This window comes from Pan troglodytes, chromosome 7 (genome assembly GCF_028858775.2).
Source record: "Pan troglodytes isolate AG18354 chromosome 7, NHGRI_mPanTro3-v2.0_pri, whole genome shotgun sequence".
Taxonomy (NCBI): domain Eukaryota; kingdom Metazoa; phylum Chordata; class Mammalia; order Primates; family Hominidae; genus Pan; species Pan troglodytes.
In genome coordinates this window covers 148,418,771-148,441,753 of record NC_072405.2, presented here as the reverse complement: position 1 = coordinate 148,441,753, position 22,983 = coordinate 148,418,771, and the positions used below count along the sequence as shown (strand labels likewise).

Here is a 22,983-nt window from a genome sequence, read left to right as displayed (position 1 = left end):
GTAGAGTTTGGTGATACTCATGCCTTTGGCTGGGAATATGGTTAAATGTCCAGGTTCCTTTTGTCTTCATGGCAAAAAGGATGAACGTTTTCCTGGGAACGACTGCCGTTCGTCTTTTGGCCCATGAGAATTTGTATTAATTTCACAAACATTTCCCAAGCCCCTAGTGCTTCCCAGATCCAGTGTTCTTCAGGTCTCAACCATGGGGACTCAGTGGTGACCCCTTGCTCATGCAGCACATAGCCTAGGGAGGTGATTTGTTCACTCTGGAACTTCTACTGCTTAGAAGGGCTCCTGGCACCTAGAAGCTCTGAATAAATGCTAGAATGAATGGATGGACAGTAGAAAAGGTGAGGAAATGACTGACCCTGGAGCCACTAATGTCATACCCCTGAGGCTATTGGCCCGTCTACAAAAGGAGCTTGGACTCAATATGTTCATTTACGGATCCAATGGACCAGTGTGTGGTGTTGTCCTGTGTTATGCGTCACCTCAAAAGTAGTGGGTAAAGGCTTCTGCCCAGACTGCAGGGCACAGTCCTGAATCAGCCAGCTGGCTGTCCAGCATTGGGCAGGCCATAGGAGAATGAAGTGGGGTCACAGGTGCACAGTGCTCAGAACAGAGCTTGGGGCAAAATGCCGCCACCAGTGTCACTGCTGTCCTTGACATTGTTCTCCTATTCCATGGGCCTGGTGTTGATGAAGAGAGTCAAACTCCATAAAATATTAGAGGAGATTTATTCTGAGCCAAATATGAGTGACCATGGCTCATGACACAGCCCCAGAAGATCCTGAGAACACGTGCCCAAGGTGGTCAGGCTATAGCTTGGTTTTATGCATTTTAGGGAGACATAAGACATCAGTCAGTACATGTAAGATCTGCATTGGTTTGGTCCAAAAAGGTGGGGCAACTCAAAGCTCGGGGAGTAAGGCTTCCAGATCATAGGTAGATTCAAAGATTTTCTGATTGGCAATTGGTTGAAAGAGGTTATCTAAAGACCTGGAATCAATACAAGGGAGTCTGGGTTAAGATAAGGGGTTGTGAAGACCAAGTTCTTATTATGCAGATGAAGGTCTTTAGATAGCAGGCTTCAGAGAGAATAGATGGTAAATGTTTCTTATAAGACTTAAAAAGGTGCCAGACTCTTAGTTAATTCTCTCCCACATCAGAAAAACAACAACAACAACAACAATAAAAACATAAAGGGAAGGAGATTCTCTATACAATGTAGATTTTCGCTTAAAGAGGCAGCTTTGCAGGGTCCTTCCAAAATATGTTAAATAACTATATTTTAGGGTAAAATACTTCAGTTTCTTTCAAGGGCCTGCTGTCTGTTGTGTTGGTATTTTCTTGCTACAAGGAGTCTGTTTTGTCAATCTTAAGCCCTCTGTTTTAACATTATAATTTGCTGGTCAGCTGTGCCTGAATTCCAAAGGGAGGAAGGTATACTGAGGCATGTCCAGCCAACCATTCCTATCATGGCCTGACTAGTGCTTCAGGTTTGCATCTGAATGCCCCTGACCAAGAGGAGGGGTTCATTCAGTAAGTTTGGGGGCTAAGAATTTTATTTTTGATTTACAGTGGTGAGGGTTGTGGATGTGGCCATTGCAGGTGTAATTGGCTGGGGCTGGCATTGCAGGTGCTAAGAGAATTTACCAAGACAGTCATAGGTAAAGAAAGGCAGATTTATTAAAGTACGAAGGTATGAAGATAAGTTGCAAGGGTACCACAGGCAGCGGAGCAGACGAGGGGCTATCTGCAAAGAGTCAGAGACTGGAGAGAAGTTTAAAAGGGCCATGCTGGAGGGGCTCCATGCAGATAAGGTTGTGCTGCTGGGGCTATATGCAGAACAAGGTATTTGGGAAAAGATGTTGTGCCAGCAGGTTGTCTGTGATTAGCCATGTCTCAAAAAAATTGTTCTCCCGCATCTGGGACCCCTTCCTTGTTGTTGCTTACTTATCTTATTAGGACTCCACAATGGATACAGGTACCGTATTGAAGCAGGAAATTTTCCCTAACCCCTTCGTGGGCAGAAACTGGAGCGTAGGCACTGGAGCTAGCTGGCTGCTTCTGCACCAGCAGGGGCAAACTCCACTCACTCAAACCCATTGAGCTCAACCCCTCACAGGAGATGAGCAGGTACAGGAGCTGGGGTGAGTGCTTTGGGATGCTCAGAGGGGCAAAAGTCCATGTGGGCCTCACAGCAGCATCTAGAGGGGAGTACCCATGACCCCCAAAGTCCCAGAAGGAGTGTTACAGTCAGTGCTCTTTTAGCTTTGCCATGTGCGGATGGCTTAAGTGTTAACAGCTCAGTTAACACTTTTTTGCATGAGGTGGTTGCTTTCCGCCAATGAGGCCAGACGGTAAAACAGCCTTTTGCATCCACACCTGTGGTACGCAAGCTCTTGTTTGGCATCCAGGAAAAATGAGGTTGAAGTGATTGAAGGATGGTGAATGAATTGAAGAGTGGTGAATGCGGAGGCTTGCATTGCTGATGAAAGTGGCTCTCAGTGGGAAGGGGAGCTGGAAAGGGCATGGAGCGGGACGATAATCTTCCCTCAGAGTTTGGCCATCCCCAGCCAGATGCCTCTGCGAAGCAACACTGTCAAGCCATCCTTCTGAAGTCAAGCTGCTTCTCTCCAGCGTGCAACCATAGTCTCTGGGGAGGCATCCAGCTGCTTCTCCTTTTCTCTCTCTGTTGGTATAGCCTGTTGGTTTTTATGGGCATAGGATGGGGGGTGGGGCAGGCCATGGATGGTTTTGAATAAGGCAACATTCAAGCAGGAAAATAGAAATGCATGTTCTCACTTTGGGCCACAGTTCCAGGCCTGAGGGTGGGGCCCTTGCCAGGACCTTCCCTCTTCTGCCCAGAATTTTCCTGTCTCCTGTCCCTATCAGTATGTGGTAGAGGGTTCCCAGGTCGATGTGTCACTAAGTCTACCCAGGAAAAGGCTGACTCCAGTGGACCTGAGAGAGGAGGCTAGGTTGCAGCCAAGCCTGGAGAGAATACGGAGCCTCTCTTCTGTTTGCACAAAGGTGGTAGATGGAACCTGGAAGCAGCAAGGCGTGAGGTGCAAGGCTGTGCTTGTGGAACAGTGGGCAGGGCTGCAGGAAGGCAGGGCATGGGATGACTGAGGCTCTGTGGAGAGATCCCAGGCTTATAGTGAACAGGCCTGTGTGCCCCAGGCACCACGGAGCTGAAACACATTCCCAAGTCACAGAGAGCCATGAGGAAGGAGGCTGACAAGCTGTGTAGAGAAAGGAACTACTAGGATTTGTCTGTATCCACAGACACTTTGACACCAAATGCATGGAGGCATTCCTCACATCAACAACCTTGCCAACTCTCTGACATGAGCTGGATGTCCAGTGATCCAAGTCAAACTCAATCCTGTCTACCTGGGTTCAGCATCAGATCCCACTGGTTAGGGGTGCAGCCCCATAAGACAGGCCTCACTTGAGGTGCAGGTTGTGAGTCCTGGGCCTGCAGTACTTCTGACCAATCAGCTTTACATCAGGGATTCCTATGATGCCCTCCTCTAGGTTAATAATTTGGTGAATGGCTCAGAGAACTCAGGAAGCCCTTTTCTTACTATACCTGTTCTATGATAAAGAATATTGCAAAGAGTGCTGATGCACAGCCAGATGAAGAGTTCCACAGGGCGAGGTTTGCAAGGAACCCAAGTGCAGAGACCTCTCACCTGTAGAGCTCCTCCTAGCAGGTGAAGGCGTCCTCACCTGTACACCATCCTCCTAGCAGGTGAGTGTCCTCACCTGTACACCATCCTCCTAGCAGGTGAAGGCATTCACTAACCCAGAACCTCTCTAAGACCCATCCCTTAAAGGTTTTATGGAGGTTCCCTGATATTAGACACGATTGATTAAATCATTGGCCATTGTTGATTAGCTCAGTCCCCAGCCCCTCTCCTTTCTCCAGAGATCGGGGCGGGCTCAAAGTCCCAACTCTCCAATCATGGATTGGTCTTTCTGGCAAACAGCCTCTACCCTAAAGCTATCTAAAGGTCTGTCAAGAGTCACCTCATTAGCACAGGCTCAATTAGCATATGTTTGAAAGGAATTTATGAATAACAAAAGATGTTCCTATGACTTCAGAAATGTCAAGGGTTTTATTAATAGAAGCTCTGTGACAGAAACTGTGGAGAGAGATATGTATGTATGTGTATGTTTATATATCATATGGGGGCTATAGGCTCTTGGCCCCCTAAAGACCCAATTTCCCAGTGAGTTACAGAAACTTACACACCACCTTAAGGTTACAGAAAGATGGGGGCTTAGATTCTGGCAAACCAGGTTATGGGAGGGAGAGAAGAGGCTTGGCCAGCCAAGGTGGCCTTGTTGTGTAGATGAAGTCTCTCTCGCAGAGAATAGGTGGCACATGTTCATTTTCAGACTTTTAAAGGTGTGGAACTCTCCATCCCTCCTGGATCTTGGGAAAGGCATGAAAAAGGGAGGGAGCCTGGCTTCATTATTAGAGATTCTCTGCAGATACGAATTTTTCCCACTTAAGGCAGTTTTGCAAGATCACTTCTGCCTGGTGGCCAAGCAGCAGCCTTTTCAAAACATGTCAAAGAAATATGTTTGGGAGTAAGAAATTTTAATTTCCTTCCATCACAATACCATACAAGGAAAGGGAGTGAATCTTGAGGCAGGAACTGATGATTAAGGTTAACTGCAGTCACTGCAACAATGACAATACCAACATACCTGGCCTAGGGAATGCTGGCTCCCTGCCCATGGTTCACCAGGCTCTATCCTTGCTGCAGCCCTGGGAGTACAAGGAGGGAGGTACTCAAGTATCCCCAGTCATTTTGCTTTAAATGGACACAGAGAAATGTGGCTTCCTTAAAGTCCACGAATCACCAAGGGGTGGGCCCAGGGCCTAAACACAAGGCCACCTGTATTCCATTGCAATGCTATCTTGTCTGTTTCCCACAATGGTTCTAGTGGGAGATTCAGGGGTTAGAATGCAGGCTGCCAATGACTTGATCAAGTATATTTTATGAGAGGTCAACTAATTGCCTTCCTCTTCTAGGGTGGTGCCCCAAGCTGCAGGACTACCGGCTCTTGGTTTTGAGTGACTGCATTGCCACAGGCTTTACTTTATACAAAGCAACTAAATTAGCCAACTGCTGCACGGATGTGGCTGGATGAAGAGGGTGGAAAGGGTGTATGGGGGTGTGCTTCCGCCTACTCCTTGGTTTGGTAAAGAATTGGCCCGGTCATTGCAATGGAAGAAACAACACCCGCTTCCCAAAAATCCCTGAAGAGCAAGCTAAGTCAGCAGCACTGTTTAGAGGTAGAGCATCGCCAGCTCCTGGTCTCCCCCACTCCTGCCAGTGGTGGGGGTGGGAAGGTGTTTTGGGTGATTTAAAGCAATTTGAAGACATAGAGCTCTGCAGTAATGGAGTGATGTGGATGAATCTTTACTCCATACGATTCTTATAAATGTTTACTTAGCATCTACTGTGTGCTGACCACTGGACTATTCATTGGGTATACAAAGATGGAAGATACCAAGCAGGACTTACTTGCAGCTCAGTGAGAAATAGATTTGTTCACAGATAAGGTGGACCCTGCTGATGTGGTCAGTACTGGAACCAGGGAGCGAGAGGTGAGGGGCTGCGGGAGCAAGGAGGAGCGGGCACCTTATCTTGCCTGGGGAGGCCGGGATGGAGCCTGGGACATTGCCCTGAAGGAGTGGGGGGTGTCAGACACCAGTCAGGGAAGGACCCTCAGGGCAGAGGGAACAGCCATGCAAAGCCCAGGGTAAGGGCCCACCAGACTGAAGCAGCGTGGGTACTTGGGTCCCACCTAGGTGGAGCTCAGGTGGGGATGCAGGGCAGGCTGGAGAGGGGAGTTGGAGCAGTTGGTGAAGACCCCTGCTGTGGAGCCTGATTAGGAAGTGGGGTGTACTCCCCACAGAGGACCTGCAGGTTCTAATGAAACTCAGACATGTGCTTTGGTATAAACAAGTTCAACACATGCTGAGTATCAACTGGAGAGCAATGTTGCTGTTGTTGTTTAATTTGTTATAATACAGCAATGTAGGTTTTCTATAACACAAGAGAATTCCCTGGTTGCCCCCCAGTAAACTTCTGGGAGATCCCAAATTGTCACGTAGTCTTTCCCAGAGCTATACCCTCCTAGCAGGAACTACTAATGATAAGTACAGTTACTAAGCATCAGTGAGCAGCTTCTGACTGTGGGCAGCCTGTTTTGTTGGTTTTGGGGAGTGGCGGAGATTGCGTATTTGGGGTTTGTTTCTTTCATTTGTTTGTTTGCTTTGACCAGTCCTCTTGTCAGAGGCTTTTTAAATGCATTGTTTCATTTAACATCCTTTTGAAGTCCGTGATTCTAGAGGACACTCAGGTCCCATGAGGCCCAGTGGCTTCTCGAGTTTCTGCTGTGAAGGAGCTGATCTCAAATTCAAGGGGGTAAAGAGCATAAGACGCCCTCCGGGACACTATCTACCTTCCAACGATGAGTGAAGGAAAGCCGTTCCTAGAAACTGAGCACCTAGTCTGCACTGGTCCCATTGATTAGTATGTTACATGTGTGCTCCATGGGTCCTCGTTTTGATGCTGTGATGTAGGTTTTATTAGGCCTGATTCCTAGTGGGGAAACTAAAGCTTTGGGGACTGGCTGTCCACTGTGGTCACTGTTACCTCTCCTTTCCCTGTCCCGCAGGTCAGGGAATTCCTGGCGCTAGGACTTCACAGCACTAACTCTAGAGGGCGACTCTGAGCTTATTGAGAGCCTGCCCAGGGCAGCCCAGAACACCAAGCTCAGCTGGAGGCAGCTGGTTTGAGAAAAACCAATTTCTCTTTCCAATTTTAGAACTTCTCACACTTTAATGTGCACATGAATTACCTGGGGATCTTGTTAAAATGTGCATTCTGATTCTTTTGAGCTGAGGTGGGGCAAGAGATTCTGCAATTCCAACTAGTTCCCTGGAGATGATGGTGCAGCTGGGATATTGTGTATGGCGGTTTGAATAGTGTGTGTTTGAACTCTAAACCTTCACTGGGGGTCGCCCTTTAGGTGGACATCCAGCAGGCACATAGCTGTCTCCTGGTCCCCCTCTGCCATGCCGTGAAGCTGGACACAGGGTTCAACTCTTCTCTGCCCGGTCTTTTCTGCAGCAGTGCACACAGAGCATCTCTCCAGAGGTTCCAGGGGCCTTGGCAGCAATACCCAGCCTGCCTTCCTATGGCCCGTCCCATGGAATGGGAAAGCTTCTGGGCCCAGTGAGACCTCACCACATGTCAGGATCACTCTTCACAGGGACTTCTTCTGTAACCACAAGGCCTCGTATGGGGGAGCCCTTCTCTGACTGATCTTTTGCTTTGCACATCCTCCCATACAGAGTGTGCTGCAGGAAGCATGGAAACCAACACAGGGACAACTCTCACTGTCCTGGTTAAAAGCTCCTGCTAGTTCCTGTTCACCTGCAGGATGAAGGCCTGATTGCTTAGGATGGAAGTCAAAGCCATGGACATGTGATGCTCCTCTCACCTGTCCCTGAGGTGCCCCAGCCCTCCTGCACACCTTGTATTTCAGACCTTCAGGGGGCAAAAACAGTATCTTTCTGTAAGCTGTGGCCTCTGCCCGGACTATCCCATCTCACCTTGTTTTTATTCCTCACACAATCCCCATCAGCCTGCAAAGCCCAAACCAAAGCCTGACTTCTCAGGAAACCATCTGAGATCCTGGGATCTGAGAGCTCCTGGTGAGCTCCTGTGTTTCATGGTGCCGCGCTCCATCCCAGCCATGGCTCAGTTTAGTTTAAGATTTGTGTTACTTTGTTTCTGCTCCACTAAGCCGTGAATTCCTGCATAGAAGGGACTGAGTTCTATTTATATTTGGAGGCTGTTACGAAAACATACTAAGCGTGCTAAATATTTGCTGAAGCAAAACTGCAAAACGCCGTCTCCAAATAGCACCAGGTAGAGAATAGATCCCAAAGTAATTATCAAACTGAACTCAACAAGATGTTGGATTTCATTTTTCATTGATAGAAAGTCTCCTGGAACAACTGGAATTTTCTTTCATCCACGTCACCCTTGGTCCAAAGTCATGTAAGTGGATGCACTTGCAGAACTATTGCTATGTTGTTGTTATAAAAATCCTTGAACATCTGAAGGAAAAATAAATTCTCAATGAAGGGGGTATTAAGTGAATCCCATGCCAGAAGTCTCCAGGTATATCCTGTGAGTTTAAAGAGTCTGATACATGCAAAGTTTGCAGGAGATTCCTCCTGTCATCTGCAAATATATATTGAAGCGAGTTGAGCAGACATGTGAGCATGCTGTTGTAATACATGCAGTGGTACAGCAGCCAGCATGCAGGTCTACACAGCATGTAGAGGGGTTAATGAGAGGCTGCATTGCTTGGCAACTAAACAGAGCTTTGGAGCTGGACTTCCTGGGTCCAGACATTGCCTCCCACTTACTATCGGTAATCTTGGGCATGTTTCTCCACCTTCAAGTGCCTTAGTTATTCCATCCATAAATTAAGAGTGATAATATTAGATTTATGGGTAGGATTACTATAAGGATTAAGTAATTAAGTACATTAAAATTTCTGCAAAGCTCTTGGCGCACAGTGCCTTGTAACTCTCAATTGTCAGGGTTGCCATTGTTATTCTTACACCCCCCCCCCCCTTGTATATGTAGGAGAGGGCACCTGGATGGAGGGCACTGAACTGAGATCTGAAACAGGAGTGAACATCACAGGTGTGTGTGTGTGCCTGAGTGTGTATGCACACAAGGTGTTGGGGAGGGATTCTGGATGAAGATGAGGACATGCACGAAGGCAGGGGTTGTGACCAAGCAGGGGTTTGCAACCCTGGCTGCCCATTACAATCACCTGGGAAAAATTTACAAAGGTTTAATGTTTAGGCCACACCCTCAGAGAATCTGAGATGGGCCCAGACATTGGTGGACTTGTAGCCTCCTAGTGATTCCGATGGGCAACCATAATTGAGGACCAGTGAGAGAGCACGGTTTGTTCATGGAATGTAAAGCAGGCTTCTCTTGACTTAATGTCTATTCACCTTGAAGATGTAATGTAAGTATCACCTCCTCCAGGAAGCCTTCCATGACCTTTCTACAGTACTCAGTATATATCTCCTACACAGTAGTTTACAAGTATATTATAATTATCTAATTAAATAGCTATAACACGATCATACACCTCTTCCTGGACTGTATGCATTTATGTTTGGCTCCCCAGAGCTCGGCACACCGCTGGGACAGAACCAGCACTCAGTTGGCAGAGCAAGGGAGTAAGGGAGTGAACAAAGGTGCTTGGTTAGCACCCAGGTGACGAGGGTGAAAGTGTGGCAGGCGTGGATGGCAGGGCCTTTTTTCAGGGAGTTTCAGCTATGACAGCTCTGGGCTGAAGCTGCCTCTTTGTTAGTGTAAAGGGCCTCCTCGGTCTCTGGAAAAAACCCTTCCAAGCTCGCCATCTGTGATTGCACAGGCTCGGGCATCAGTGGAGTAGAAAAGTCCTCTTGTGGCTTAATTAGAAGCTTCTTTAACCTTATCTAAAGCCATTTCTATAATCAACTTGAGGAAACATAATCCTCCCAAAGACACATTTAATGAATAGCTTTTCTTTTTTCTCTTATTCACTCTGGTGGCGGAGCTCAGGATTCGTGCTGTGTTTGCCGGTGCCACTGTGGTGGCAGCGTGGTGGTGGTGCTGTGAGTGAGGGAACAAGGAGGCCGGGAGAGGCAGTCTGAGTTCCGGAGGCCTGGGACACCTCCCACGGACACCGAGCCACCTATTCATTTTGTAAAGAGTCACTGACCCCCACTGTCTATCAGCTGTTGTGCTGGGGCTGGGAATACTGAGAAGGCTAAAGCTCAAAATGCAGGCAAACAGGGAGGTAGGAAGTGAAGCCAGCAACATGTGGGTGGTGGTGCTATGAGTGGTGCCCGTGCAGGTCAAGTAGACGTCAAGAAGGATCTTAGACTTGCACGCGGAGCATTGGAGAAGGTTCAGAAGAGTCATCAGAAGCAATATGGACTGTGTGTGGACTCTCTGAATTTAAAACAAAAGTTGAAATTATTTAGAGAAAAAAAAAAGAAACAAGGAGACACAAAATTGGCTTCTGAAATGGTTACCTGGTAGAGGACAGACAAGTCCATAGTGATGAAAAGAAGAAGAAAGGAAACTGGAAGGTGACGGGGGAAGGTGCACAGGGAGACCAGCAGCCTGAACAAGGGCCTGGGATTGGAGAGGACCAGGTGTGTGTGCAGCCCACTGCCAGCAGGTTGGTATGGCTGGGAACGGGAGTGCACTGGGCCAGGATGGGAGGTGGGCAGAGGTGAGGTGGGGGGCATTTTCAGGAGCAGTTGTGCCACGTGCTGATGCAGAAGGTTGGGTCTTATTAGTGAGAGGCACTGGTTCAAGAATCTATATAGAAGTCACTTACAGTTCATCCGAAAGCCTCACTCTCTAGCCAGGAGGTTTTGTAATGACTGACCCTGTCCGCCATACTCCCCATTCAACTTTTACTTTTCTTCTTTATTTTTTTGAAACGGAGTCTCACTCTGTCTCCAGGCTGGAGTGTAGTGGTGCGATCTCGGCTCACTGCAACCTCTGCTTCCCAGGTTCAAGCAATTCTCCTGCCTCAGCCTCCCGATTAGCTGGGACTATAGGCACCTGCCACCATGCCAGGCTATTTTTTTTTTTATTTTTAGTAGAGACAGGGTTTTACCATGTCGGCCAGGATGGTCTCGATCTCTTGACCTCGTGATCCGCCTGCCTCAGCCTCCCAAAGTTCTGGGTTTACAGGTGTGAGCCACCATGCCCGGCCCCAGTTTTTACTTAACACTTTTGACCATGATGTATGGGAATGGGCCAAGAATGGCCATTCCCTGTTTGACCCCTGCCTGCCCCAGAGCCAGTGCTGGAAGTAAAGCTTCCATCAGAAGAAAATGCAGGCGATTCCCTCATTTTGGGGTTTCATAGCTTGTGTCATCATCACAGACTTATCTTACCTTTTGGAAGAAGTAGCTCAGAGATGATGCTGTGGCTGAATGATGTTCTGTATCTGGAAGCAAGTCATCCATGATAAAGCAAAAATATGCAACATTTACAGAACCTTACTGTGTGCCAAACTCCTCCTTCCCTCTTTCTTACTCTTGGATGTCTCACTTTACCCAGTTGGTCTCTATCTAGCACCAGTCTTCAGTCTAAGAATAGCAGAAGAAAATTCCAGCATTTCAAGCTAGGCATTGGACTTGGATCTCCTCATATTTTACATCCAAAAGCAGTAATTTGCTTTGCATACTCACTTTACAGATGGGAAAACTGAGGCACAGGGCAACGAAGAGAAAGGAATGGGATTGGATGTGGCTATGGCTGTGTGTCCCTGGTCTATTGTGCATAGTAGAAAGCTCCGCGGCACTTTTAATTGTTAACTCACATTAATGAGTGGAAATATCCACCATTGAACAAAGCTGCCTATGGACAGAGACCCTCTCTTGTTCATCTCTGAGTTCTCTCTTATTCTAAACGTGTGCCTGGGATTAAATGCTTGAATAAGTGATGAAGCTTAGAGGTCAGTGACAGGCTTTGGCAACTGGCTTCCTGCCATCCTCAGAGATGTGACCTCTCTTCTCACCTCTCCAGAATTCGAGTTACTCCCCCAAAAGATGGTTCTCCTGGTATTAAACTGTAGCTATCTAAAGCATTTCTGTCCAAAGGGTCTTCTCCCAAAGCCTCTAGGCCCTTTCTAGTCTAACTCCTCTACATTTTAGTTAATGTAACCAGGAATCTCCCGTAAGAAATGTGGAGTGAAGCCAGGTGTGATGGCTCATACGTGTAATCTCAACACTCTGAAGCAGGTGGATCACTTGAGCCCAGGAGTTCGAGACCAGCCTGGGCAACACAGTGAGACCCCGTCTCTACAAAAAGTTGTCTGGGTGCAGTGGCATGCACTTGTAGTCCCAGCCAGAGGTTGAGATTGGAGGATTGCTGGAGCCCAGGAATTCGAGGCTGCAGTGAGCCGTGATCACACCACTGCACTCCAGCCTGGGTGACAGAGCGAGACCCTGTCACTAAAAGAAAAACAAAAACAAATGTGGAGTAGTGCGAGGAGGATGGTGGAGAAAAGCTATGGAGCACCTATCGTGCATGAATTGCCTCAGTCCTCAGGTGCTTTGAGGTTACAGAGATGCTGTCTTCTCTCAGGACGTTTTTTAAACACTTACTATGCGAAGGTGACATGGTGATGTGGCTTCATAGTCATACATCCCTTCCATTGAATCCCTGCTGTATGTGAGGTTGGGCATTCTTTTACTGACTTTCATTTCACTTTCTGTAATTGGATGGCCACAGTAACTCTACCAAAGGGTATCTGGCAGGATTAGATAGGGAGCACCATCAAATGCCTAGTACTCTACCTTACACATAGGAGATAGTGATGATTGGAAGTTATAACTGCTGTGAAGTACTGAGTCCAGAATTTGATGGGTTACAGAGTAGAGTCCAGTAGATGGAGCTGGGGTACCTTGAAGAGTTTGCGGAGAATGTGAGTAAAAGGTTTCCAGCTGGTGGCAACTGTGAAGACGTCATAAAGCAAGTGTTGTTGGCTCTGGGCATTGAAAAGTAGGGTGAATTGAGTTTTGTGGTGATGGGATTAGAAGGCTTGGATAGAAAAGTTGAAAGGGGATATCCAGGATAAACGAAGAGAGAGAGAAAATATTAAAGGTGCAAGATGTTTATGGAAATCTAAGAGTAAGCTGTACTCAGAACATACATGAAAGTAAAATGAAATGGAAAAGATATACTGGCACTAGGTAGTGGGCAATCTTGCCTGCTAGACTAAGGGCTTTGGATGTTTTTCTATAGATAGGAACTACCTCAATAATTTATTGTTGCCATTGCTGTTTTAGCTTCCAGATCAAACGTGATAACATGATCCTATAGTACTATGAGTTGTAATATATAATACTACAGATGTACAGAGAAAGGAGAGTGATTTATTGAAAACAGAAAAGTCAGTAAAGACTTCAGGAAGAAGACTGCTCCTGACTTCATGGAGTCAGGAGCCTTGACTACCACCGTTTTTGCCTCTCCAGATGTTGAACAATCCAGAGAAGATCGCTGAGCAGATAAGCAAGGATCTGGCCTGGCTCACGTCCCACATGATGGCTCTGTGGACCCAGTTCCTGGACACAGTCACTCTGCACTCCCAAGTGACCACTTATCTCACCCAGGAACACCACACCCTGAGGGTGAGTGGCCAACTGCTGTGCATTCTCTGATCACATGCATTTGATTTCTTTGGAGGAACCTTTATGAGAATTAGATCAAGCATTGGGATTGGCCTCTAGATCTTCGTGCTTTCCTGTCTCTACCATGATCATGCAGGGTGGCGTTGTGAACTTTCTTAGCCTCTCAGGCCTTTGCTGTGTCATTCATAGAATACGTGCCTTGGCAATCTCAGAGGATTTCAGAGCCTATCACAAGAAATATTAAAAGTATTTTGGAAAAAGTGCTTTTCTTTTTTTTTTTTTTTCTTTGAGATGGTGTCTCGCTGTCACCCAGACTGGAGTGCAGTGGTGCAATCTCCGCTCACTGCAATCTCCACCTCCCTGGTTCAAGCAATTCCCCTGCCTCAGCCTCCCAAGTAGCTGGGATTACAGGCTCACACCACCGCACCCGGCTAATTTTTTTTGTATTTTTAGTAGAGATGGGGTTTCACCATGTTGACTAGACTGGTCTCGAACTCCTGACCTCAGGCAATCTGCCCGCCTCAGCCTCCCAAAGTGCTGGGATTACAGGCATGAGCCACCGCACCAGCTGAAAAAGTGCTTTTTAATGTAAGACATTGCTCTCTGTGTGTTTCTCTGCCACCAGCTTAGGTACATATGGGTAGGTGCTGATGCATAACTAAATATGCTGGTATTTAGATCAACATCTAGTTAGAACAAGATGACAAAACATATGAAGATCAGAGTCCACAAAATGTTCAGAGAACATACATGACTGGGTTTGGGAATTCTGTTTCATCTGCATTTATTTATGGACCCTGTTCACAGAGGTCTTATATTCTAGTAGAATAAATAAGACCTCAAGTTAAAAACAATAGCAAAAGCAATGCAAGAACAGATTCATAGACTGCATTCACGTGTGTTCATAAACCAAGTGTGGGCTAAGAGCCCTGAAGGAGAGAGATCAGTTTGGAGGAATGTGAAGACTGTTGATTCAGAACCTTCAGGTCAGGGGCCTGGCTCTCCTCCTATTAGGAAATATCATTCATCTTTTTGAGCCTCAATTAAAAAAAAAGAAAGTGCAGGTAATACCTACCTAAAGAATTGAACTGTTTACATTGTTTTATTCTGCAGGTCCGAAGGTTTTCTGAGGCCTTCTTTTACATGGAGCACCAAAAACTTGCAGTCCTGACATTTCAGGAGAATCTGTAAGTATCCATTGCATGCCCACTTCATCCCTAAAAGCAGCCACCCAAGACATGCTGTTCAAAGTTACTCTTCACTTTCTCGCTGGATGTGAAGGAGAGAAGTCTGCCCACCTCTGCACTTTCTGTCTGCATTTCCTCTGCAGGCAAAAGAGTCAGACAGATTGCAGAGTGGGGAGCTGGCAGGTGGCAGAGAAGGTCACCAGCCAAAATTTTCTTTCATTGAGTATCATGGTTTTGTAGACAGAATCAAGGCACCCTAGGTCCCTGAAGACATCTGTGCTGAGTCCTCTGCGAAATGAATTAGAAGCAGGTGGTGTGGCCTCAAACTATGTCAGAATAAACACAGAATTTGCCTGAGACTCTGTGGTAGTTATGAAATGCATTCAGCATAAGAATTAAGTCTGAACTACGTAATTAGGAGGGCTGATGAATTGCTAAGTTTGCCTTCTTCCAGAAAAAAAATTGAAAGGTACTCAAGGCAGTGAGAGAGTTGAGGGAGGATGAGGTCACTGTCTCATAGATTCCCAGGTGAGTGGGAGCAGAGAATCTTCCAATATGTTTTGTCCTCTGGTCCACAATCCAAGGGTTTCTTTTTGCTTCCAAATGATACGTTCACCTCAAACATTAAACATGGATGGAAAGATGCTTGAGATGCCATAGCAAAAATAGAAGGAGAAACAACATGAGACCCATCCATCACTCAAGACAGACGTGGAGACTTTCTCACCTTTCTCATTAGAATCCTATTTTCTCCCCACAATTCATTCTGTTTGGAAAGTACAATGACATTCACGGCTTGTCTCATGGATTCTGCAAGTAAGGGGGTGGCACCAAGGAAAGCACAGCTGTGTGTTGAAATGACAAGTCTAGGAATTTCTATGGTCATTCACTCACTCATTAATTCTTTTATCCCAGTGGCCAGCTAGAGCTGGGAGAATATATTTTCTAGAATTAAAAACAGAGAAGAGCTAACCTGACAAATACAAACATAACCGTGAGGGTCACTGAGAAAAATATTGCATATCAAGATCCCTGCAGGAAATCTTCTTTCCAGAGTTACTGCAACAATAGGTAAACCTTAGATTGTGGAGCCATGGTTGCATTCTCAAGCAGTGTGAGCACACACAGAGGAGACAGACTCAAAGACAACTACTCTCCTGGAAGAGCTTTGCAACACTGACCCCCTGTACAAACCACAGATGACCCAGCACTCAGATTACATGGGTTCAAGACCCTGTTCCTGCATTTATTAGCAGTTGGTCCTTGAGAGAGTTATGTTTCTGTCCTTCTTGTTTTTTTCTCACCCCCATCCAGTCTCAGCTTCCTTATCCACACAGTGGGTAAGACAGCAATTGTGAGGACATAATGGGCATGTCCATGCACATGGAACACACGGAGCTAGCCACAGACTCTGCTCAGAAAATGTTAGAAGGTGACTGATGAAGTAAGCGAATGTGTATTGTCCACATAGGAGTGGAAATACAGCAATAATATAGTAAAGATGCTGTATACATGGGTCACTCATCCTAGTGAGGAAACAGGCAAGACATAAATTATATAATTTCAAGTTTTGACAAGTGGAAGAAAAAAGCAAGATAAGAACATAGAAAATGAAGAGAAATGGGATATGACTAGTAATCTCATAAATGTTTAGCCACCAGCTTTCAGAAGAGAAAAAACAGACAAGGGACAAACTGCCTTTCGTAGTGTCTGCTGATTTCTTCTGTGCAAATGTTTTCACAATGGCCAGTTTTAAGCTACCACTGTGCTATCACTGAATATGGAATTGGGAAGAGATGTGCACAGTTAGCTCTTGCAAACCAGTGTGAATGGGCTCCAAGGCAACACTGAGTAGAAGAGAAAGTCTGTTTTAGCCAAAGCGATAAGAAAAAGTCTTTTTGAAGATGTGACATTTGAACAGTGTCTGGGGTTACAGCAAGCCATGCCATGACATACAAGAATATTGTTTAGGTAGACAGAATAGTTGTCATAAAGATTCTGATATGGAAACACAATGTGTTTAAAGATCAGCAAGAAGGCAAGTGTAGCTAGAATAGAATGAGAAAGTAGGAGAGGGGAGGGAGGGAGGGACAAAGGGCAGTAGGGACCAGTCCATATGGGACCTTGTCAGCCAGGAAAAGACTTTGGATTGTGTACTGTGGTAATTATGGTTAATGCTTTTGTTTTTCTTTTACCAGCAAATGACTATGGGCCTTGGCATTTCAAATCTTATATACACGATTTGAAATCTTAATTCTGTAACTTGTAATGCTTGTGACATCAAACTAGTTACTGAATCTCTTATATCTAATTTTTTTAGGTGTAAAGGGAAGAGTCCTTCATTCAATAACTAATGTATTTAGTGTTGACTGTGTTAGTTAGGTCTTCACTATGTTGAGTGCTGGATATTCAACAGTGAATAAAACAGACAAATCCACTATCTCATTAAGCTTATATTTTGGTGATGGAAGGCCTACAAGTACATAGATATGATATGCTAAGTGGTAAGGAGTGCTATGGGGAAACATGCATCGCTGTGAGAGGAACAGAGAGTCTTAGTTCATGAATTGTCACAGAAGGTCTGCTGGAGAAGGTGATGGTTGAGTGGAGATCTGAATCAGATGGGAGATGGAGCTCTCCAGATCCCTAGGAGATTCTAATGTTTATCCTCTGAGTGACTTTAGAGATTAGAGAATGTTGTAAGCATTCAGTAAATAGTAGACATTAACAAAAAACATAAATCATAGACTAAGATAAGCGAGATACTACTCAGGAGAAAGTAAACTTTTTGCCAGGTCATCAAGAATAAGAAGAGCTGTAAAACAGAGGGAGAATTTCATTTCAGACTGAGAAGATTGCTAGAGAAAAGGTACAAAGTGCTGTGAAGAGAAGTGAGGCTTATGTGAGATAGTGAAGAGGGGCTATGCAGGGCTGGCACCTGTGCGTTAACGTGGTTCTGCACACCTGGAGGTCAGAGCTGGAGAAAGGTAGTCACCCCGGGGAGGTCATGCTGCTTACCTAAGGCAGCAGCGCACTCCCAAATCAGGATGGACATGAGGCAATGTAGATGACGGCACAGGTGAAACTCAGCTGTCAAGACCCATCTTGTTCGAGCTCAGATTAAATTGTGTTTCTCAAACGATGGGTCACAATCGTTTAGTGGACAGTGGAATCAACCTAGTGTATTTGGAACAGTGCTTCTTAAATGAAATAGGATAGGATAGGAGGGAGTAGCAAAGGACAGGGCAAGGCAGAATAGATGGTATGAGGAAGGACTGTCTGCTGAAACTTTTGCTTCAGTGTGTGTGTTTCTGGGAGTATGTGATTGCACTGGGTTGCCATGGAAATGAAGACCATCTTTTGCCACGGGTCACAATTTTTAAAAAGTGTTAACAAATAATCTAGAATTGACCAGTAGCAAGGGTGTGTTTTATTGTTCCTCTTCTCTGTTTTACCAATGTCTAGCTAGTGCTTTTCACACAGCAAAGAGGTATTGGGTGAAAGTTTGCTGAGGAATGAATGTGGAAGTGGTGATGGAAAAGAAGGTCTACACCGATGTATTCATTTTCATAACAATAGTAATGAGATATCACTCTGACTTTTGCATTTCCTGTGTTAATTGTAAGTTTTAACTTTTCAAAAGGAATTCATTCTAAGAGATGCTATGTCCATAGGGTTGACCACAATAGGCATTTTACCTGGTGCCAATAAATAGGCATTTATTCATGGTGCTTAGTCTATTGAAACTACTCTGATCAGAAACTGAGTGCGTTACATGCTTTGGCTCGTTTAATGTTCACATGAAATCTATGAGGTAGGTACTATTATTCTCCCCACTTTAAAGAAGAAGAAACTGGGGAAACCTGGGCTCAGAGAGGTTAAGTAACTTATCTTAGACCACACAGCCAGCAAGTGACACAAGCATGGATCTGTTGGAGCCCAGAGGCCACACTCATAACCTCCTTGCTTTGGCTTCTCTGTGCACTGTTGAGCCATCATCTTAAAGAACACATGATAAGAAATAAAGTGAAATGCAGATTTTTGAACCTCTAAAACAGAAGTGTTCTTATGCTTTCTCTCTGTATTCCTGGAGTCAGGGTTACAGTCCGACAGCATAAGCCCGGACTCAGGTAAACCTGACGTTGAAACAAAAAGGAGATGAACCAGGTCCTGTATGTTTCAGGAGACTCTTTCCCTATGTGCCGCACAGAATACCCCAAATAAAATCCAAGGATTCTGCCTGAATGCTCAGAATGGGAGTGTCTCTGCCTACTGTGCAAACAACTGGTTTCCAAGCAAAGCCCGCTCCCCCAGAGTGTCATTTAGAAAGATGAGGAGGTGACCATGTGCTGAACAGGGGCCATGCACACTCAGACACAGGTGTGCAAGGCCGACCTATGCAGGCTGCATTCCAGGCTTGTCTCTCCCCACTTGTGTGGCTTCTGCCATGGGTGAGGCAGGGGAGGAGTGGGCAGGGAGGGGAATGGGAGGTGACAGTTTGAAAAGGCAAAGGCAGAGTTCAGATTCCTGTTGGGATCCTCTTGATGATAAGGAATGATGATTTCTTATTTACTTAATGCTACCCTTAGTTGCTAATGTATTTATTTACTCAGCTGCCTTTCTCCTTCCCTTCCTCCCTCCCTCTGCATAATTATTCGTCATCCATTATATCCAGGAACTGATCTGGGGACTTTCTATACAATGAATTAAAAAGCTAACAAGGTAGACAAGGTCTCTGCCCTCACTGGACAGAGAAGCCAATAAATAAATTTGCAGATAAGCAAGAAAATTAAAGATGGGGCTAAAGAACCGGGTAATAGAAAGTTCCTGATTTGACCAAGTAGGACCAGTGGCTCTCTAAAGTAGGGTGTTAAAGGAGAACAGTTCAGAGAAGGTGACATTTACACTCACTGAGGTCTGAGGGTGGGAAGCAGCCCAGGAGGACAGTGCATTACAGGTGGTGGTAACAGCCAGGGCAAAGGCCCTGAGGCCAGACACAGCCTGAATGCTGCACCAAAGATCTAGGAGAACGTCAGTGGGGCTGGAGGGCAGTGTGTGAAGAGGAAGGTGGAGGAGTTACAGGGATGGCAGGGGTGGGAGTCATTCAGAGCCTTGGAGAGTCAGAAATCAAGATTCACTCCCAGTTGTGCTAATAATAAACTCAACTCCAACTCCAACTCCACATTCTCCCTGCAGTTTGCTTAATTCAGAGAGACAGTTGTTTTTCCCTTTAAATATTGTTCAAATATTGTTGCCTTTAAATTGACCTTTCTCAGCCTATCCCTCTTTATTCTCCACAGAACACCAGAAAACACATACACGTAAACATGCACGTGTGCGTGCAGCAATAACATTCCCATATATGCACCATGCATGCATCCAGCTACACTCATATGCACACACATGCACACCTCCACCTGTATAAACACAGATGAGTCCTTGTAAACACATGTGCACTTGCATACACTCAGGAAAACATACATGCACACATGCCACACCCATAACCACACGCCTGCATACACCACACATGTAAAGAAACCCACTCTCTCACGGACTCCCTGCCTGGTCAGAATAATCATTCTAAAACACAGATGAGGCTGTGGCCCTTCTTGACCTATTGGTCTTCACTGCTTCCTCATTGCCCACATAGAGTCCAGACTCAAAAAAGGTGCTTGGGACCTTCCTGCTGCAGCCTCAGCCGTCTGAACCACTCTTGCAGAGCTCCCTAGTTCCCTGCATATGCCATGTTGATTAATTTTATTGATTTAACAAGTATGTTTTAGTCAAATACTGTTCACTGTATGGGAGGCATTGTCTAAGGCACTTGGGATATACATCATTGAACAAAACAGCATGTGTTGGAAGACAGGTGCTAAACAATAAGCATTATGAATCAATCAGTTATGCAGCATGATGGAAGGTGATAGGCATTGTAAAAACACAGAGCAGGGTAAGTGGACATCACAACTGCCTTTGGTTGAGCTGAGTGGGGTGGATTGTGGTGTTTCCTAACTGTGATCTTTGCCATGGAGGGGAGAGCATCCCTGCCTGGAACACTTCTCCCCGACTTGCTTCAGTCAATTAGCACCTGGTAATTTTTGTTACCAGGATCTGTTTTTGTGAGCGTTCTCCAGAGAGACAGAACCCATAGGATATACATGGAGAGAGAGAGGTGAGAAGAAATATATTAGGACAATTGGCTCAGTTTATTGTGGAGACCAAGAAGTCCCATGATGGGCCTTCTGCAAGCTGGAGGACCAAGGGAGCTGGCAGAGTGACTCAGGCCAGGTTGGAATTCCTCAGAACCAAGGAAGCTGATGGTGGCCAAAGGCCTGGGAGCGCATGGAGTGCAGAGGGTGTTGTTGAGAGTCCCAGAGTCCAAGAGCTGGAGAACCTGGAGTTCTGACATCTAAGGGCAGGGGAAGAGCATTCCAGACCCAAGAGAGAGTGAGAGATGAATGTGCCTTTCCTCTGCTTTTTATTTCATCCAGGACCCAACTAATTGGATGGTGCCACCCACATTAAGGGTAGATCTTCCCCACTCAATCCCACAATTTCCATGCCAGTCTCCTCCGGAGACACCCTCACAGACACCCCTGGGGCAGCCCAGTCATTCTAATCCACACTAAACCACCTACATTTCCCTTTCAGCAGAAGAATTGAGAATAATCCATGCAGTGTTTAAGAATGTACAGTGCTTTACCAGCTATATAGGGAATCACATAATCCAATTACGGTGACATCCAAAATCAACCGTCACAAATCCACCTCTTGTCAACTTGGCACCCATTCGCATTTCTTAAACCACATTTAATCTTCAAATAAAGATAGTGGGCCGGGCGTGGTGGCTCACGCCTGTAATCCCAGTAGTTTGGGAGGCCTAGGTGGGCAGATCACCTGAGGTCGGGAGTTCAAGACCAGCCTGACCAACACGGAAAAACCCTGTCCCTACTAAAAATTCAAAATTAGCCAGGTGTGATGGCACCTGCCTGTAATCCCAGCTACTTGGGAGCCTGAGGCAGGAGAATCGCATGAACTTGGGAGGTGGAGGTTGCGGTGAGCCGAGATCGTGCCATTGCACTCCAGCCTGGGCAACAAGAGCGAAACTCTGTCTCAAAAAAAAAAAAAAAGATAGTAACAGTGTCTTAGTTACAACTTGCATGACACAACTATCCTGCAACTTCCTCCAGACAGCCACACTGCACTGGCTGTGCATCAAGTTTAAGGATGGCAGGGAAGCTTCTCCCATGAGGCCTGCCTAGCAAAACCTTGCAGTTGCCTATGGTTGGGTCTGAGAAGTCATGCACAGGATTTTGGCCTAGAGCCAGACTCCTCAGTTTCCTGCAATCAGAGATAGGCACTGATTCCTATGTACCCTTTAGCATTTTCAGTCAGTTTTTCAACACTTGCTAGGCATTGTTTTAGGTACTTGGTCACATTCACGAAAGCCCTGTGCTCAAGAAGCTGCATTTCCCTAGATCACAGCCTGCATAACATAACTTAGACCAGACTTTCCCACACCTGTCCTGCTATATTGCTTAATCGCTTGTTTTTTTCATGAATGTTGGCTTGTTCGACCTAAAATCAAGCTGCAATCCTCTAGGTGTACTTCCTAGCCTGTGCACACCAGCCTAAGTTCACAGGTGTTCAGCATATTTTCTAATAAAACCAAAACTGGTCCAGAAGTTCCAGATTCAGAAGGTGGCAAAAGGTACAGAATTGAGTGCAATAAAACTCCATTTAAACACTCAGATAAGAATATTTAAAGAGTTAAATATGCTGAGAATATTTAAAGAGTTAAATATTCCGAGAAGAACATTTAAAGAGTTAAATATTCTGAGAAGAACATTTAAAGAGTTAAATATTCAGAGAACATTTAAAGAGTTAAATATTCAGAGAAGAACATTTAAAGAGTTAAATATTCAGAGAAGAACATTTAAAGAGTTAAATATTCCGAGAATTCAGAGTTATGAAGTTGTAGCAGCCTTCAGGGCTTTGATGAAGAGAAAATAACCCTTCCCTTCTATTGTGGTGGGTTAAGATCCAATTGAAAAATGAGAAGGAAACAAAATATACATATTTAATATGTATATTAAATAGATATGTATATGAAATCATAGTTAATATGTAAATTCACTTTGTATATTATATGAAATATACATACACAAATATTATATATTTCCATACGTTTATCTTCATTGCATCTGTTACTGAGAAAGCTGAGTTTGAGAATTTGCTTTGAGTCTGTGCAGAGTTTCACAGCTACAAAGCTCTTCTACAGGCAGCTGGTCTACAAGACTGGAGAAGGGGGGCTTCCAGAGGCCGAGCTGCTCCAACAAGAGTGATGGACAGACACACATAAACTAGCTCTGCAAGCTCAAGTCTTCCCAAAACTCATAGACTCCGTAAGGCTCTTTCTTCCCTTGGGGGAAGAGTGATTGAGTTGGCATGGAAAAAAATGATGAAATGTTCATGCTTTTTCCTTCATAGAGTAAAATAAACTCTTCTCCTACTGTAGAAACTTGA

The 22,983-nt window shown here is 45.4% G+C and overlaps 1 protein-coding gene across 6 annotated transcripts in view; it reads left to right on the top strand.

Annotated features, from left to right (window-relative positions):
• Positions 1-22,983, top strand: part of FAM135B (family with sequence similarity 135 member B) — a 367,515-nt gene that overhangs the window by 308,510 nt on the left and 36,022 nt on the right. For all 6 annotated transcript variants that reach the window (XM_016959901.4, XM_063817398.1, XM_063817401.1 and 3 more), the window contains 2 exons: positions 13,115-13,270; positions 14,384-14,457. In XM_016959901.4, coding sequence (XP_016815390.1) covers positions 13,115-13,270; positions 14,384-14,457 — 230 coding nt within the window. The remainder of the gene's footprint in view (positions 1-13,114; positions 13,271-14,383; positions 14,458-22,983) is intronic.